Source organism: Bemisia tabaci, unplaced genomic scaffold, assembly GCF_918797505.1.
Source record: "Bemisia tabaci unplaced genomic scaffold, PGI_BMITA_v3".
Classification (NCBI taxonomy): domain Eukaryota; kingdom Metazoa; phylum Arthropoda; class Insecta; order Hemiptera; family Aleyrodidae; genus Bemisia; species Bemisia tabaci.
In genome coordinates, this window is record NW_027311796.1 from 35,108 (window position 1) to 53,598 (window position 18,491).

The 18,491-nt window shown below is 37.7% G+C and overlaps 1 protein-coding gene across 1 annotated transcript; it reads right to left on the reverse strand.

Annotated features, from left to right (window-relative positions):
• Positions 1-205: 205 nt before the first annotated feature.
• On the reverse strand, positions 206-16,387 carry LOC109033927 (diacylglycerol O-acyltransferase 1; the record flags this gene model as incomplete). The annotated part of the gene is given in 11 exon segments (XM_072305979.1): positions 206-1,558; positions 2,823-2,973; positions 3,283-3,461; positions 4,243-4,287; positions 5,591-5,699; positions 7,536-7,695; positions 9,276-9,428; positions 10,489-10,597; positions 11,737-11,789; positions 15,306-15,406; positions 16,259-16,387. Coding segments are annotated over 11 exon segments (1,366 nt in total), but the record flags the coding sequence as incomplete, so codon positions are not given.
• Positions 16,388-18,491: the final 2,104 nt, after the last annotated feature.

Here is an 18,491-nt window from a genome sequence, read left to right on the forward strand (position 1 = left end):
ACAAGACTTTGAATTAAGCAAGGGGACTAGAAATCCAATCCTCAAGGGAAGTAAACACTTTGAACTTTAACTTAAACTTTCAAGCAATTTTCAACCACCTTCAAACAATTTAGGCTACTAAGTTCAGCTGCGGAAAATTTTGATCGGCTTGTGCACTCTTTAATTTCAGCGTTTTGCGAGTGAAAACAATGCTCAACAACAAATATCATGTACTTGAAAAAGGTACTTTATCCAAGGAAACTTCTAAAATTTTACAAAATATCCTTGATAACACACATTTTGGAACATTTGAGATTCAATCTTAATACACCTACAATGTGTTTAAAATTTTAAATTTCAAAAATAATTTTCTTACTTAGATTTCTATAACTCTGTACAAACAAGCATAAAAACGTCTAAACAGTCTTGAAAACGGTACATAAAAAATATCTCACAAGAAAATAAACATTTAAAACAGGCTAAAATTTTTTAAAATGAATGTGGTTAAAATAGAAAACCAACGGATGAAATAGGAGGAAGATTATAATTTGATGATGTATGCCATTTTTCTCTTTCCCATTCCCCTCCTATGTCTCATTTAACGTTACTGGATCAAAATCTCCTGTTTTAAGCAAAAATGTACGCTAATGGCATGCTGTGTGCTAATGGAATGTTTCAGCTCCATCCCAATGTAAAAAAGTCCATCGTAAGTAGAAAAGGTGGTTTGAACACCATAATTTTTTGTGCTGAGCAATCATTAAGCTTTAAAATAATTTCCAATTTTGGTTTAACAGGACTACTCACTTCGTTCAAGTTTTAATGAAATTTTCAAATCTGAAAATTAACATTTTTCCTTCAGCTCCTATTTCATTCTTCATAATCATTACAATACCCTCGTAAAATGTTCAAATTAGGTATCACAGTGTAGGTATGACTACAAAAGTTCTGAATGAACTAACATAATCTATAATTTGTTTTCCTAAGTTTATTTTTTTTTTCAAATGACATTAGTATCATATAGAAAATGAGCAAAGATCATCAAATATTTGTTTTCTGTACCATCATATTTTACATGGACATTTTAATGATCACCGTGGCTTTTCAAATCTCATTCTTATTCAACTAAGACCACCATTCACATAGATTGTAAATTTACACTCAAGTATTTCTGTATGCTACTCCTATAAAACGTAAAACATTTGATCAAACTGATTCCATAAAATACACTCAAAGGAACTGAATTTTTGCAGGTACGATTTGTTTTAGTTATCATCACACATGTAAGTGCCGATTTCTTCTTACATACACTTTTTTTATGTATTAAAATGTTTTAAAAAATATTTAAAAATAATTAACAATTATTTACAATGCGGGATTAAAACAAGAGAGAAAAACGCTAAATTCAAAGTGAGCTGAATTCTTCCAACAACCGTTTTCCGAAATGCGTTATGATGTAATCGTGATAGTAGGTCATTATGCACAAGGGATGGCTCATTATTAATGAGGACCAGACGATGATATTTCCCCATGGCGGCCCGAATTTCTTCTCAATTTTATGACACAAGACTGAAAGAGGTATCTGTAAAATGAACCAGGAAAAAATAAGAAGTGAGTTAGCATGATCATAAGTGAAAGAAACAAACAAACAAAAGAGGGAACAGAAATCAAATGTATTGTCAAATTCCCCAAATTTGCAATTTTAAAGTGGCTTTATTCTCCATCCAGCCTAAAAGTAGAGCTTTTCATGTAAGACAATACTTCATCACTAGCAGGTATCTTCTAAATTAAACTATTATCGCTAAAATTAAAAATTCAAAACCTTGCTTACCTAATTTTTGGCCCATTTCGACCAAAAAGTTTTTTTTTTTTTTTTTTTTTTAATTCTAGCGATTTCTATTCAGTCTTAATTTGAATAGACTTTCCTTGTTTTTTACTCTTTGTTTTATCACCATTTAAATCTTCTTCTTTATCTTCTAATGGACCACTAGACAAGGTACGAATTTCAGCATTCTGATACATGTTTCTCAATCAAAATTTCACGTAGAACACGATACGCACAACGAAAATTACCAAAATCAACTCCTGACGAAGATATTTAATGATTCTTGATGCGTGAATTCAAACCACCCGCTCATGAAAACTCAATGCTCTACGTGATTCACATCGCGCGCTAAATGTTTATCATGACAGTCTCTGCGATGTAAAAATCTTCAACTTCAATCTTGACACTTTGGCTTAGCTATAGCAAATTACCAATAGTTTGAACAACACATGGTGGAAAATGAACATTGCTTGATTGAGAAGCTTGCTGAAACCGTTGTAGTGCGCGATTTGACTCACGTAGAGCTTTGAGTTTCTTGTGAGCGGGCAGTTCAAATTCCTCGTAATCAGTGCGAAATAAAAACGTTAATATCTTCGTTAGAAATTGATTTCGGTAATTTTCATAATGTGAATCGTGTTCTACGTGAAATTCTGGTTAAGAAACATGTATCAGATTGCTTAAATTCGTACCTTGCCTAGTGGTCCATTGCGAGTCCTAAAATTTCCACATTTCTTTAATTATGATTTATATCAAAGTAGGCATGAATGTCAGCATAAGTTGATTAACTAATGCTTGGGGTTTAGAAAAAGTGTAAGTGGAATAAAAGTATTTTTAGAAGCTTAAAATTAGACTAGGTGTACTTTCGGCTCACTAAAGTTTCATGGAGTTCTTGTTGCAGAATTATAATCAATAGAATAATGCAAAATTTTTGGGACAGAAATTGTTGAAAATAAATATCGCATCTGCTCAAAAGCTCCTCAATTATATCAAGAGTTTAGCAAAGAATCTAAGATTTTATTACCTGGAACATCATGCCCATGAAGGCATAGACTTTGAAAGTGCGTAGTGGAACAGAGACCATGTATTCGTGGAAAAATGCACTCGTGAAGAAAACAAAAAATGTCGCAGAACCTCTCTTGAATCCCAATTTCAGGAGTGGACAGTACAAATGCCTGGAAAATGGACACACTTAAATTCATATCTTACTAATATATTTACACATAATGTGAGATTAAAAATGTTTATTTCTTACTCAGCCAATTGAAGCGCTAACCTCCTCCATGCACCTAAATTTTATTTTTCAAGTATTGAATTAATTTTAATTTCTTCCCTCCAATTTTTGGCACAATGTATTCTCACAAGGAGGTGTGTTTTAAATTAATAATAAAGTTCTGTCAGCAAGAGGAAAAAATGTGATCATAATATCCAATTGGTAGAAACGTAAACCATCATAAATGAAAGGTAGAGAAATGAGTTCATACCTGACAGCCCATTGATGAACGGGGAAATTCCAGTTCCTCCAGAATGTGTCGATGTTATTTGCATTCCACCAGTCGGAGTAAAAGTTACGGTCTGCAAAATGAAGTAATTCTCCAACCACATTCAATGCTGAGTGGAACATCAGATAAAAGAATATCAACCATAATAGATGGTTTGGAATCTGGAAAAATTAAGTTCTCAATTGAAGATAGATTATTATGGGGGGGGGGGGGGGGGGGGGCAAATACACGTTGAAAAATATTTTCCCAGCAAAAAGCAAAACCATTAATTTTTCAAAATCGTGAAATTCTCTTTTTTTCCTTTACCGTGCTAAATTTCCTTTCGTGGGGGCATATATATTTAAAAACTAAGATACTTTCTCTTATTCATCATTATTTAAAATTGCATTTTTAGCAGATTTTTGTTTCATCACCTCCATTTTAACTGAATGAAATATTCTTGTGATTGCGGCTGCCCTTTTAGTCTAGCAGCTCGTAGCAGCTCTGAGGCATCGTCAAAATTAATTTGACTCTCATCCCATAAAGCACGGATTGCAATAAATAGCAATTACATAGAAACAATATTGCAATTCAGTGTTGTGTATGTTGCCTAGCTCCTATTTGAAGGGGCCCCATTTATCGAAACTTATTGCAATAAAATTGAAATAAGTTGTTATTTTTCATTGCGCAATGCGCATTGCATATTGCCTATCTTTCTGATGCATGGAACTCATTTTTTTGATTGTTCAAAATTGACATAAATCGACTAAATGATGTAAAAATATTGCAATTTAATGGTAAAAAAATTACAATGGTATTGAAATCACATTGCACTTTAATTATAATATTTTCGTTGCACTTTGCTACCTGGGCATCATGATAGAAAGTTAAGTTGATCTCATCATTTATAAGAATAAATAAAGAACAGAAGAGGAATGTTTAATAAATAAAATGGGCACTTACTGCAAGTTTCAAAAGTCGTTCAGTTGCTTTTGCGACATCCATGTTCTGAAAAATTAGAAGTCTTGAAAATTATTCTTACTTGTGAAAGGACTTTTTATTTTTAATGTAGATTTGTTGAAGTATAGATATATTGATATCCCTGGTAAAAATTGGCGATAGGAGCCGCGTTTCAAAATACCATAGGAGTTCTTATAGCCGACTAAAGAAGGCTATTAAAATCATATAGCTGGCTGTAGAAAGCGGAGCGAATTATATAGCCGGGCTTTACGAAGCTATAAAAAAAGTATACAGTCGGGCTATAGTTCCTATCGCCGGGCTTTACCCTTTATCGCCGTTAGCTATAAAAGGCTATAAGAAATTGGGTAGAAATTCGTGTGCTTTGGAAATCATTAAGTTTGATACGGAACTACCTTAATATTTACAGAACACACATTATATTTTCCTTTAAAACATATTTTTTTTTTCATCAATTAAAATGAGAATAGTCCATACAGAGTGTGCAAACATTTCAAAATCATGAGTTGAAAAACGCTGACTCCGCGAGATTAAATATTAGAGCCTAACACAAAGCGGAGCGGCGACGCGACGCACTGGCGCCTACAAACCTAACAGGGATACTTCACGCATTGCGCAATGCGTGAAGTATCTCTGTTAGGTTTGTAGGCGCCAATGGGCATTTGGAGCTCCCTGCTCGCCCGCCGCGCCGCAGCGTGCCACGGCGTCTGAAGCAACTATTTCACACCACAGGTATTGCACAGTATCATAAGATATTGAAGGCGCTCCAACATATTAAGAATGACAGTCATCCTTCAAATATACGGAGCTTTCCTCTCAAAATAAATCAAGATACTACGGCACAAAAAGAGAGCGGTAGTCCAAAAACTAACTAAGTCCTAGTATCCGTATTTAGTAACGTTTAGCATAAACTTTATCGTCTGGCTGTTGCTTAATCGCCATCGGCTATAAAAGGCTATAAAATTGTACAGCCGGCTACAGAAGCTATTGGAAATCTTACAGCCGGCTACAGAAGCTATTGGAAATCTTACAGCCGGCTTTAGGTCTATAGTATTTTGGAACACACATTCTACTGCCAATTTTTACCAGGGTAATTATCAAGCATGATATCACAATTAGAATTAGAATGATCCAAAACCTCCTACATCTTCAAGGATTCATATCATATCTGTGGTTCTGGAGCAGTATTGCCCCCCTCCCAAAAAAAAAAAAAAAAAAAAAAAAAAAAATTAAGCTCCTCCATACTTTACGGGTTCCTCAAAATGATAATCTATGTCTGAAGAGACGATCTCAATACAAACATTGTGCCAAACTCGGAAAAACAAAAACTTACCGAAAACGGAATGAGAGAATTTTTAACACAAGGAATGATCCACTGTTGGAAGAGGCTAGCCATCACCTGCATACCCACCAGTAATTCCAGAACGCGTTTCACCAGGAATCTACGAAACAGAATACAAAATTAAGGAAAACCCCAAATTCTCTTATGTACTTACGTAGAAGACAGAAGTTTTCATGTAACAGAAGTTTCTGCGTTTCAGTGTATGCTTTTTATTTCGGTATTGTAGCATCGCGTCCATGATATTGGACTCCATGATCCCCTAAATAATGTTCGGTTGCTCATCACGTCCAAGATCTTGGACTCCATGCTCACTTTAACTAGGGATGATTTTTTCGAAAAATCGAAGTGAGCGGTAATGTAGCATCGCGTCCATGATATTGGACTCCATGCTCAGCTATATGATATTCGGTTGCTCATCACGTCCAAGATCTTGGACTCCATGCTCACTTTAATGAGGGATAATTTTTTAGAAAAATCGAAGTGAGCATAGCGTCCAAAATTGTGTGATACAGGTATTTTTTGACAAAACGCGAGCATGTGGTCCAAAAAATTATTAAGACAATTTTTGTGAAATGAAGACGAAAAAAGTGTTTTTTCTTAAAAAAATTTTGCATTGGTTAGGTTAGGTTAGGTTAGTTTAAGTTAGATTAGATAAGAGAAGTATACGATTTTCTATCATGATGAACTTTAAGACCAAGAGATGTCTGATTGCTATTGGACTCCATGCTCAAGCAAAGAAGAGAGAAGTTTAGCGATGAGCATGGAGTCCAAGATCTTGGACGAGATGAGCAGGCAAATATATCAAGGGTGAGCATGGAGTCTAATATCATGGACGTGATGCTACATAATCTTTATTTCGCTCTTTTACCAGGCGGCGAATGAAGACGCAAACAAGAGAATTTCAAGAGCGGAAGTTCAAAAGCAGAGCGCCTTCACTCGGAACTCGAATGCAACTATTCTTGCTCTTTGGATGTCTTCGTTGCATAGACAAAATAGTGAAGGCGCTTTGAAGTTATTGCTAAGCTAGTCATCAGCCCAATGAGCCGAAAGAAATAAGGGAGGGTTTTCGGTACCCTTCTCGTCGTAACGCTATGCGCTTTGTGCACGTATTTGGTTTTTTCCCTAAGACCATCACGAAGTAATTTTCAAAAAACTCAACACTTCCGTGTGACAAGGGGTTAATTGCAAGGATTTCAGGAATCTATTCTTCGAGCCAAAATCGGATCTTCTTGCGAACAATTTTTTTACCAAAATCTTCTCACCTCCGAAGCTACGATCCCCGTAAATTTCAGCAATAAATCTGTTTTTATGACATCGTGATAGCGTTTACAGTGATGAAAGTGAATATCCTTGGACGTAATTTTAAGTGCTCCAGGTGTCCATTTTTTATAATTATAAAAAGGAAAAATGTATTTGCAGGAGGAGGGAGATGAGATCGAAGAGAACCAACCGTCAAGTGATAAATATATACATTTCTGTAGTATTAACCACACCCCTCCTCCTCCTCCTCCTCCTCCTCTTCCTCCTTCTCCTCCCACACCTCCCCCCCCCCCCCGCGTGGCTGTGAAATGAGAGAGTGTAAGGAATGGGTTTTTCCTTTTTCTACTTTTGAGATAGGTAAAATAAGTGTATAGAGCGCTTACATTGTGACAGAGTTATCTTACACGCTTATAGATTCATGAACGCTCCTAAAGTGTTTCCATCTAAGTTTTCTCTCAAATTTTGTCACGTAAGTGGATATTTTTTATTTATTTATTTTTTTTTTTTTTTAGGAAATTTTACATCGTTCGAAAAAGTCTTGTTTTGGCCAAAAAAAGAGCTTCCTAAAGCTTTGAGCTCAACCCTGAATCGTCTTATACAATACAGGCAAAGGCATCATAAACCTTGAGAAGTTTCTTTCGTGAACTTAAAAGAAAAAAAAAACTACCTAACTTACCTTTTGCGTATACGATCCGTTCGAGGAAAATTCAGTTCATAGCATAGGGTTGGTGCCAAAATGAAGTAGGAAATATCTCGGATGTTCAAATTTTGAGGGTAGTGCACCAGGGAGTTGAGGGATGGTGGACTAATCGGTGGCTTCTTCCCATTTGACAAAGCTGGAAATCAAGGAGGTAGATGACAAATCAGGGCTGGTTACTCAGGTAGGTAGAGAAAAAATCGACAGTGATAAGTAGGTAGGTGAAGCAGAAAGTTTTGAAGGGGTTCTTTTTGCGCGGAATGTATTTTTCAGTCAACTTAACTCTTAAAATCATCAAAGATTTTGATTCTATCATTAATACCGTCTTCGAATTAATGATGTCGTGAAACGTGTATTTCTCCGACCAATCGAATGGCTCAAAAATGAACCACCCATCTTATTGAACGCGGTGCTCATACATTATTAAGGAAATTAGAGTTTAAGGTGCATAAGTGCAGTTTCTGAAAAAATTTAGATATGAATAATTTCAAGTGAAACCAGTCGTAATGCAAATTCTGTGAAACATTTGCCCCCAAATTCCGACTTTTAAGCATCAAAAAGTCAGTCTTTCCGCCGCGCCATAAGGAACCATGAAATTTCAAAACTTCCAACACGTATTTCTCGAAATAGCAAAAACTGTGCTTATGCGCCTTGTCCTCCAAGCCCCTCAATTTGTACATTTTTGAAATTTCCACACGTGCGAATTTTTTTGGATAGAATGTGACTAATATTCACAATATTTGGAGCCGCATGACCAGGGTCATCCTGTTTATTTTTGTGGTGCCGCTCTCCTGCTTCCGGCGAGAAAAAATGTGAAAAAAAAAAAAAAAAAAAAAAAAAAAAACTAAGGGTTAGTAATTAGGGGCCCAACATTATGGACCCAATAAAGGAGGGTGCCTACTTGCAACGAGTCTGCTGATTCGTGGCTCGGCAGACCGAAGTGCTAAGCGCCCTATTCCAACGCCTCAGTTCGATCCAACGGCGACCCCGAGCAACTATTTTAACTCCCCGGAGATCAAATTGCATACTCGACAAATTGAAGGAGTTTTAAGTGCGTTCGCTGATCCGTGACCCGAAAATCTTATTAAGAGCGCCCCGCGATGGGCTGATGCGTGTCAATATGCAAGCAGCGTAGCAGTTTGTTTTGCTGTCCAGCGGGCCGATTATTGGAATTGATAGACAAAGCTATAGACAAAGAAGCAAAAGATATATGGAGAGATCTTGTTGGCGGAAGCGGGTAGTTGTAATGGACAAAGGAGGTAGATAATAGATTAGCTAACGGCAACCCACGAGAGACCCGATAATTAGTCCATAATTGTCTCCTTTAGTCTATAGGAACCAAACATTTCAAGCAATATGATCGCTCCATTCTCCCTATGTCTATCGCTTTGTCTATCAATTTCAATGATCAGCCCACAGCAACTATTTTAACGATACTGAAATCGTATTGCATATCCGACGAAATGAAGGGACCTTCCAATGGACCATATTAATTATTAAAAATACCGAGCGATAACGGCTCAAACGAACGACCATTTTTTCTTACTTCCCTCGCCTACGTTGTGGGCACGTTGTAGGTAAGAAGCTTCATCGCTGACTGTGTATATCTTCATATCATACGTGAAAAAGTATAGGAGGAAGCGATTGTATTAATTTTTTTGCAGCTCGTATAGTTCTCCAACGTAATTGAAAATTCGGAAGAAGGAAAAGCATGCTCACCATATTTGTTGACGGACAAACTTTGACGCCGTACATTGGTTTTGTTGACGGTGTTCAGCTGATAATCTTCGCGACACCATGAGTTAACGTGAACGTAAGACCACAACTTGAGAAAAATCACTGAGTATGCAAAACACACCACGGATGCACCCACTGAAATGAATGGAAAAAAAAAACATGCAAGCATTGAATTTTACAGTGTCATCATTTTTCTTTAATTAATGAGCATTATAATTCTTTAACTATAAACATAAATGAATACCAATGGGTAATGAGTCAAAACTCTAGATTATTTAATCAGTTGAATTTAAAATGAAAGAATAACTAGATAACTTCACATGATGATCAACTACTGAAAGCACTGGTGGCTCCATTGACTGTCGAGACCATGTGAAGATTCTATTTTACCTACATATCACGTTAAGAAAAATAACCATCCGACCCCTCCCCCTTTTCTGTCTCAAGGTAAATCAATCCTTTAATTTTTCTTGGTTTCGTAAAAGTGTCACTGAAAATTTTTTTTCGAAGAACTTGGAGTTCTTTTCTTTTCTACTTTTTCAGTACTCCTTTTTTAATGAATTCACGCAGGTAATCGATGACTGGACTGGAGAATCACAATCTTCGGTTTGTGACGTCGTAAATTCGTGACGCTGAAAACTCCAAATTAGTTCACTAAACAATGAAAACACACCGACCAAGAGGGATAGGCATTCTGTTTTTTATAAAACGAAATAAAAAAATCTAAGGAGTTCGCGTAGCATTGCAATCCTGGCGCATAAGTTTCTTTTCCAAAAATTTCGATTGAATAAAATGACAAGACCATCACTCAGTATACATTTAGGAAATGCTGTCCATTAGTAGAAAAGAGAATGACATAACATATGATGTGGAGAAAAACGTCATAAACGGTTCGTATAGCTTAATCCCTACGCATCAGTGCTGAGGATAAATGCCGTATGAACATTCAAATGTTGCCGAATTTCCCCTGATAAAAAAAATTATCTGGAAAGAAAGTTACTCACACATATTTTTCTCTTAACATTTTCTGATTTTAGATTGGATTGTGACCGAAATCTCTGAAAAATTGGAAGAAAAAAATGTCCAACTTTCCAAATAAATTTGCATTTTATCGAAGGAAATTTCGCAACGCCTGTTGGTCATACGGCGTTCTTCCTCAGTGCGGCAGTATACGGTTCGTTTATTACCTACTTACCCAAGCTGAAGTAGGATGGGTAGAGCTGCAGAGCCACTATCGGCGTCAAAACTAAAACCATCAGGTTCACGACATGAGCTGTCATTCCGACTCGATTTGGAATCACCTCCTGAAAGAGAGACAACGTGAGTTAAATCAGGTACTCCTAAGACAGCACTCTAAAACGGATCATAGACATTGAAAGTAATGAATTAGATCAAATATTACGTGAACACACCTATGACGGCAACCTATTGGGATTCAGCAATAAAAATTAGAGCTCGTTAATTCATTCTTTAACCGGCTACCCGTCAGTGGCGGGAATAGATGAAGAAAATTTTGGATGCTTCGATAGGTAAGAAGGTGATGTCGGTTAAAACGGTTGAGGTGTAAAAAATTACAAGTAAGTGAATTCCTAATCAGTAATTCCGATAATTTAATTTCGCAAAGGAATGAATTGGACGTATTTCTGCCAAACGGAACTATATGCATTACGACATGAGCCCTGAGACCCATAAGAAAATATGCATAACAGGGCTCACGTTATGATGCAAATAGTTCCGTTTGGCAGAAATACGTCCAATTAACAATCCACTAAGTCACATGGTAATGTCTTGGAAGGACTAATAACTATAGAGCAATAGAGGATAAAAGGTTCTCTGGCGCAAAAATTGCCTTCAAAAAGATGGATATGCAACCTTACAACGTTCATATCCGAAGTCATCGCACAAATTCCAGCGGACCCCTTCCAAGAATTTTTGTTACTTTTTAAAGACGTGACGAGGACGTGCGACAACACTTTTATAAAACAAAAATAAATTAAAAAAAAAACTGTCGAGGAGTCTCAAATGCCGTAAACTAAGACCAGTTTTAAGGTGAATTTTACATCAGGTTAATTTTTGAAAGCGATGTCGGACGGAGATAGTCCTGACACTACGTGCGATTGGATCAATAAAAGAATGAAATAATAGAAATGATAGAATGAAATGGAATCGGGACGTGCGAAAACAGCTGAAGTCCATTTTTCCAGTAATTCAGTTTTTTTTTTGAGTTGCTAATACTTTTAAAAAGTTGATACAACCATAAAAGTGATGAAAGTACTCGTTTCGGGATTAACTTAACCCGGAGACGTGTATTAACGCCACTTTCGTGGTTGCATCTAACTCCGAAAAGTATTCAACTCAAAAAAACCGAAGACTGGAAAAATGGACATAAGCGGTTTTCGCGCGTCCTGATTCAATGGAGAACAAGGAAACAAACCAAACTCACCTGGTGTAACCCTTTTTCAATGAGTAAACAGAACATGACAGGGACACTGGTAACTGAAACACAAGACATAAGGGAATGAGCACATTTATGAAGAAATGTTCGTTTTCAACGGCACCGGAATCTGTTTGATATGGTTTAGAGTCTGCTTAAAAATTGCAAGCTAACTTACAAATAGGCAGGGCCGGATTAAGGGGGTGGCCACATGGGCCGCGGCCCATGACGGCAAATTTAGAAGGCCGCAAATGTTGCAATTTTTTCAAATGTAGGTATTAAGAAAAAAATCTGATTTAGAAAAAAAATCATAAATGAGGAGAGGCGAAAAAATCTCTCATATCCTGAGAGTTAAACTATAGTAATTTCTAATTTGTTCGTCTTTCAGTGATACAAGAGACAGCGCCTTTCATTAGTCTAGTTGAGAGAGAAACCAAACACGCAATTTGGCCTGGAGCGGCGCGGCGCAGAGAGCAATGATGGCGAGAACTTGAGATGGAAAGGAGAATCCTTATCGGCGCACCGGTCAGCATGCAACACATATTAGCGCCTACCAGACTCCATGAATAATTCACGCATTGCGTCAAACGTATAGTGTGGTCAGCAGCGGTTGGCGTGAAACTCATGGTGCCTACAAGACTGCACGAATACTTCACGCATTGCGTCAATAACAGTGCGGTCACTTGGTCAGCAGCGGTCAGCGTTAAACGCATGGCGCCTACAAGACTGTAGGGGTACTTCACGCAATTCGCCAAACACAGTGCGGTTGGCGCGGTGGCGGAAATTAAGATCATTAGACCACACTCATATTTATTCTTATTCATAATTTTTTCGTTCTTTTCTCATAAATGAAAGGCATCGTCCAAACAGAGATAGGTCTACGGAACTTAATTTTCGAGCAAAGTTCCGTGAACTTCTGATAGTGTTGACAGGGCTTTCACAAAAAATGTGCCAAACGCGAGTAAACGCGTCTTATGTACCCCTCCTCCTCCGGAACGTTCACCTGGTGGTTTCTATGGATGTTTCAAAACGAATGAGATGGGGCGGCAAAATACAGGCGGCCCATGGGCGGCAAGAAGGTAAATCCGGCCCATGGGCGGCAAGAAGGTAAATCCGGCCCTGCAAATAGGTACAGGCAGACGAAGAGAGGTTGTTGCGATTTTTAGATAGTGGCTTATTTATTTCCTAATTAATAGACACGTAGACACCTAAGCGACAAGTACCCTGTATAAGACATCTTATGGCATTTCTTGCAGCCAATACCGAAATACCGTCGTATTGGCAAGAGAATCACTCCCACAGATCTATACTTGTCGAGGGCCCTCGTGATTTAAATATCGAGGGAGAATAGTTTTAGTAGAAAATTTCGCAGGAAACAAAAAAATGAAAGTCTACAAAATAGACCGAAATTTTATATTCTTGCTCAATTTTTCTTTAATGTTTTTTTCTTTTTTTCCGTTCCTTTTTTCACTATCAATGAACTGACCTAGCCTGTCCAGGAGGGAGAATTGTTGTGCCCCTTTTTGAAAATGCAGGGATTTTGTTCAAATCTGTCCCAAACAAAATCTTTTGATGAGACAATCCTTCAGTGAAAATTATAGCTTGAGCTAGTTTAAAGCTCATTTTGACAAAATAGCATTGCAAAATTTGCATTTTTTACCAATAAAAAAGTGTAATATTTTGAATTTGTTTGGTTGTAAAAGCAACTTTAGTCGATCTTTTTCTTTCTGGGCCACAAACTCATCAGTTGATATTTAATTGTTCCTCGGGGATTAAGACAGGTTGTTGACACAACGATCTAGCTATGAGTTGTGATAAAGCGTTGCATATTATATGATTTCCAAATCCTAAGGGGGCTGCGGGAATTCGGAACCATACTAAAATCCGATTTCTAAGGCCCACTCCGTATTCGACTTCTCCGTTTCAAACACAATTTGACCTAAAATAACTGAGAAAAAAGCCTGTGGGACATATGCCTGTGACACCTTTAATGACGTTATAACGCGCGTGTCTTCAACAGTCTTGATTCCTGAGTAACAACAACTAACGGAATTATGCCCCATGAAGAAAATTAAAAAAACGATCGATTAAAGTTGTTTTTTTTAACCAAACAATTTTAAATATTAGCATTTTTAAATGGACCCATATTTTAATTTGATTATTTAAACGGCGCACAGTGGATCCAGTCAATTAGAGAGGTCGGACATGAAATTTTTGACAAAAACTGCGAATTTTGATGTTTGTTTCGTCACATTTTAAAGATCAATGGGGTTCTAGCAGGAAATTTTACGAGGAAACCAATGGAACCACTTTTAGAACCTCAAAATTTTGTATAAACGGAGTTATAAGCGTTTAAAGTTTCCAAATTTTGTCTGACCTCTCCTATTGACTCGATCCACTGTGCGGCGCTTGGGTAGAACTAAGGCGTGGCGGGGCTATTCACGGTAATATCTCAGTCAACATTGGCGACGCATTCACTGATGTGATAATAACGCCTTCCGTGATACAACTATTCGTACCCTATGGACGCGCGCGTTGCATACGCAAAAATTGAAGGAGCTCCAGTCGCTCTGATCCATGAAGCAGGGCACGCGGCGTGTGTGGAGCGCCTCGCGCCGCGCCGGTACGAATATGAAGCAAGATGAAATTATCGAATGAAAATTGAGGCGAAACAGGAAAGGATATTTTCCCACCACTTTCAGATACAAGGATATTATACGTATCTCACCGCCGCGCCACTCCGAGTTGTGATAGCAGAGTGTAGCTGCGTGCCCTGCTTCATAGGCTAGAGTAATCAGAGCGCCTTCAATTTTTAGAATGCAACACGGATGTCCATAGAGCTGTAATAGTTGCATCAAGTGTATTATTGATATCACTGTTCGCTGCTCGGATATCAATCCTGAAGTGTTGAGTAAAAACGTCGTATGGATACCCGACCGTGGCCTCTCCTCCGATTAAATACAAATTTCTGGAAAAACCTGTGAGCTCTTTTTTAAAGTTTTATAGCGCAATTTAATATAATGATTCTGAGAATTTCAAGGAAATCAATTCCCAACTTTCTTCAAAACTCATGTTTCATCGGGAAAATTTGGCAACGTATGGACCCTCCTTCGACGTTTTTCAGCGAACTTGATTTGGCACAGTCCAGCCCTGCCGTGCTAAGGGAAAATGTCGTATGAACATTCAAATGTTGCAAAATTTTCCCTGATAAAATAATATATTTTTCAGGAAAGTTTTGCATATTTTTCCTTGAAATTTTCAAATATTTTAGATTTCATTGCCGACAAAACCGGAGGAATCATATTTCCAACTTTCCCAATGAATTCATATTTTATCAAAGGAAATGTGGCAACGCCTGAAGGTTCATACGGTGTTTTTCCTCAGCACGGAAGAGCCAAGAAGGGTGTTCTGGGATATCTTGGATAAACTTTGCAACACTGTTTCGTGACCAATAAACATGGCTTTTTTTTTTTTTTTGAAGATCGCAGGAACTTTAGACTAGAAATTCACCAAACCATAAACGAACAAGATTCAGTGGCAATGGGAAAGGGGGATAGTAGAAAAATGGCAGAACTCACAAATTAAAAGAATAAGAGACGGGTGGAAATGGTGATGCCTTCCAGCGGCATCATCGAGCAGCACAGTGAACCATTGCTGAGGGTCGACCCGGATCCCGTACCTGATTGAAGGGACAGACAAATCCATTTAATGAGTTGGCAAGACACTTTCATTCAAATTATTTTTTAGGGGAGCCCACATAAAATTACATCCATGAGGGTCAATTTCTAGAAAATGCACGTTCTGGTAGGTACTACTCCAAGAGAAAAATGTTAGCTAAAAACGACTCTCAAAATTTCATAACTTTTACAACTTAAACTTTTTACAAATGTATTATTTGTCAATTTTAACCTTAAAAATTGTCAATTTTTAGAGCGAAATACTGAAAGCGATGACCAAAGAGCGAATCCTCATTCCTTCATCGCGGTATTCTAAAATTACCACCCCTATATTTTCTTTTTTATGAGGAGAAGCTATAGCCAACTCCATAGCTTGAAATGTATACAGAATATTCTGCTATTAGAAGAGAAAAATTGGGAACTTTCAATTGGAAATTATCTTGACTACTTTTTCAAAGAAAAAATAAATGATGACAAAAATCCTACATCGTAGCTAACGGAGATATGTGGCTTTGCATTTTGGCTATCGGAGATAACCAGAAAATTAAGCTTGTAGGTGTAATAACAGAATATTATTTTTCAAATATCCTTCTTAAACATCATCATAACTTAAGTCAGCGCCCAGAAGTACTTAAAGCGATTAGCAGAGATAAAATGAGCAGAGACTTTAATAGGTATGTGAGATGCCAAAAAATATAGGTGTGCTATTATCCTTATCATGTTAGCTGTGGCGAACCTAGGGCAATATTTTTTCCTGCGTGTTTAGTATTTCCTCATTTGTTCAGTGACTGGACACTGATCTGCTCAAAGAATTTGTTTTCTTTTTAAAATTCAAGTCCAGGACGGACACTTACTTGATGAGATTTTCCAGAAATAGGCGTACACTTCCCATGAACAAAAGTAGAAATGCCCAATTTATCAGCCCAGAGAAGTTTCTGAAGCCGGAAGCCCAGGAAAAAAGTGAGTCCCTTGGTTTGTGACATCTGGAAAAATTCAGAGAAAAATTCATTGGTTCATAGTTTGGCAACATAGAAAAAGTATTTTCGTGAAGCTTCGACGCTAAGAGTTAGGCTGATCACAGCATCAGTCTGAAAATGATGTATCGTCATTTTGTGATTTCTTGGATGAAACAAGTTCGGCTTTATGTACGGTGTGAGCAAACCCGGATTCCTTCATAACAAAATGGTCATATTAAAATCCAATGCTTCAAGCGGTGATTTGTGAAGATGCCTGATGCACTCTCATACTTAGAGACAACTGCCAATGCACGCACAAGCTCAGGCTCGCGGTTTGCCTACCTTAAAACTGAAGGCGAATACACTCACGAAAATGCACGCAGTGTTCGCTGATTGTGAGCTCGATACGAGTTCTGCTCAATGCTCACTTCTCGACAGTAGGACACCCCTCTCCACTCCCTCCTCTCCTACCCCTCACATCCCCGCCTCCCCCTTCCCTTCCCTCCCCCTCCTCTTCGCTTCGAGAGGTATTGAACCTCTAAATGTGGCCAAAATTAATGTTTCTTGCAACAAAAATTGATTTTTGATGGTACCTCTAGATTCAGCGTTGAAAATTATTGAGAGAATGTATCCTGCGTTTTTTCGCCATCGATTTCGAGATAATAGAGACTAACGGGGAATAATAGGGGAATAATGGGGGCCCCAGGGAAAGCGATTTTGGAAAACAATTTATAGTATAAAAACGTCCTTTTTTGACCCAAAGAATCGACTCCTTCAATATTCGTACTTAACCTTGGGACACCCTGTGCTCCTTGAAATTCCTCCTCTCGAATCATTTTTCGAGATAAGTCTTCAAACAGCATCAATGTAATGAACCGCGTTAAAAAAAAAAAAAAAAAAAAAAAAAAAAAAAAAAAAAAAAAAAAAAAAAAAAAAATGGCATCGGTATCAAGCACTTATCTAGCGGAGTATTTTAGAGAATACAGCGTTAAAAGTGTAACAATCGCAGCAGAAGCGATGACAAATCAAAACAGCGGTGATCTTGAACTTTCGGCGGAAAGGACAGCCGCGCAGCTATCTCGGCTGTGTTGTCGCCTTCTCAACAGACCTCTCTATAATTATCAATCAATAACTAGACCGCGAAACTTCATACCTCGAATAATTTCGAAAATTCCTCTCATCATTTATTTTTTCGAAGGGAAACAGAGATAACTTTTTTGTCTAAAATCTTCACACACAAAATTCCAAGGAGTGTCGATGTCGAAAATTAGTCGCATTCCAAGACGATGACCTAGGTGTCTCGTGTTCGAGTCTAGGGCACAGAAACCTCTAGACAGCAGGCAGTCCTTTACAGGATTGACTGTTCCATAGTTCAGGTTATTACCAGACTTAGATTATTTTCGATTTTTGTAAGTCTACAATTTTCTATCCTACCCACAGATGAGAGGTAACACAGGGAAGTCTCCAGATTAAGGCGTACTTTGCCGGATTCCGTGACAATTTATTTTTACTAAATTCGCCCAGGACTATCGGGGAATATTCTTGCCCTCCAATCAAGATGCTTAGAAAAAGTTTAAATTGAAGAAGTAACCACTGGTAGGCAAATACAACAGAGTCTCGAATATACGCGATTCGGAATATCCGCGATTTATTTTTACCAAATTCGCCCAGGACTATCGGGGGATATTCTTGCCCTGCAATCAAGATGCTTCGAAAACTTTAACATTGAAGAAGTATCCATCTGTAGGCAAACACAATAGAGTCTCGAATATACGCGATTCGGAATATCCGCGATTTTTTTCGGTAGTCCCCCGGCGGATCGATACTGATTCTAAAACACATGGAAAAAATCGCAGCCCGAAAAAATTGCAATTCTATGGTGCAAACCTCTTTAAAACATATCTTCCGAAAATCATGTTTGCTCAAAACACTCCTCTCGCTCGAGGTAGTGTATTCATCGTTAACTATAGTTACATTTCTATCTAATATTGGACAATTTTTATAAAAGAGCCTTTTAAAATACAGCTTTTGAGATCACTTTCCTTTACTAAGTAGAAATTGGACTTCATTTTTTAATTAGGGGCCACAGTACCTAACTCATATTTAAAAACACTTACCTACATATAGAAAC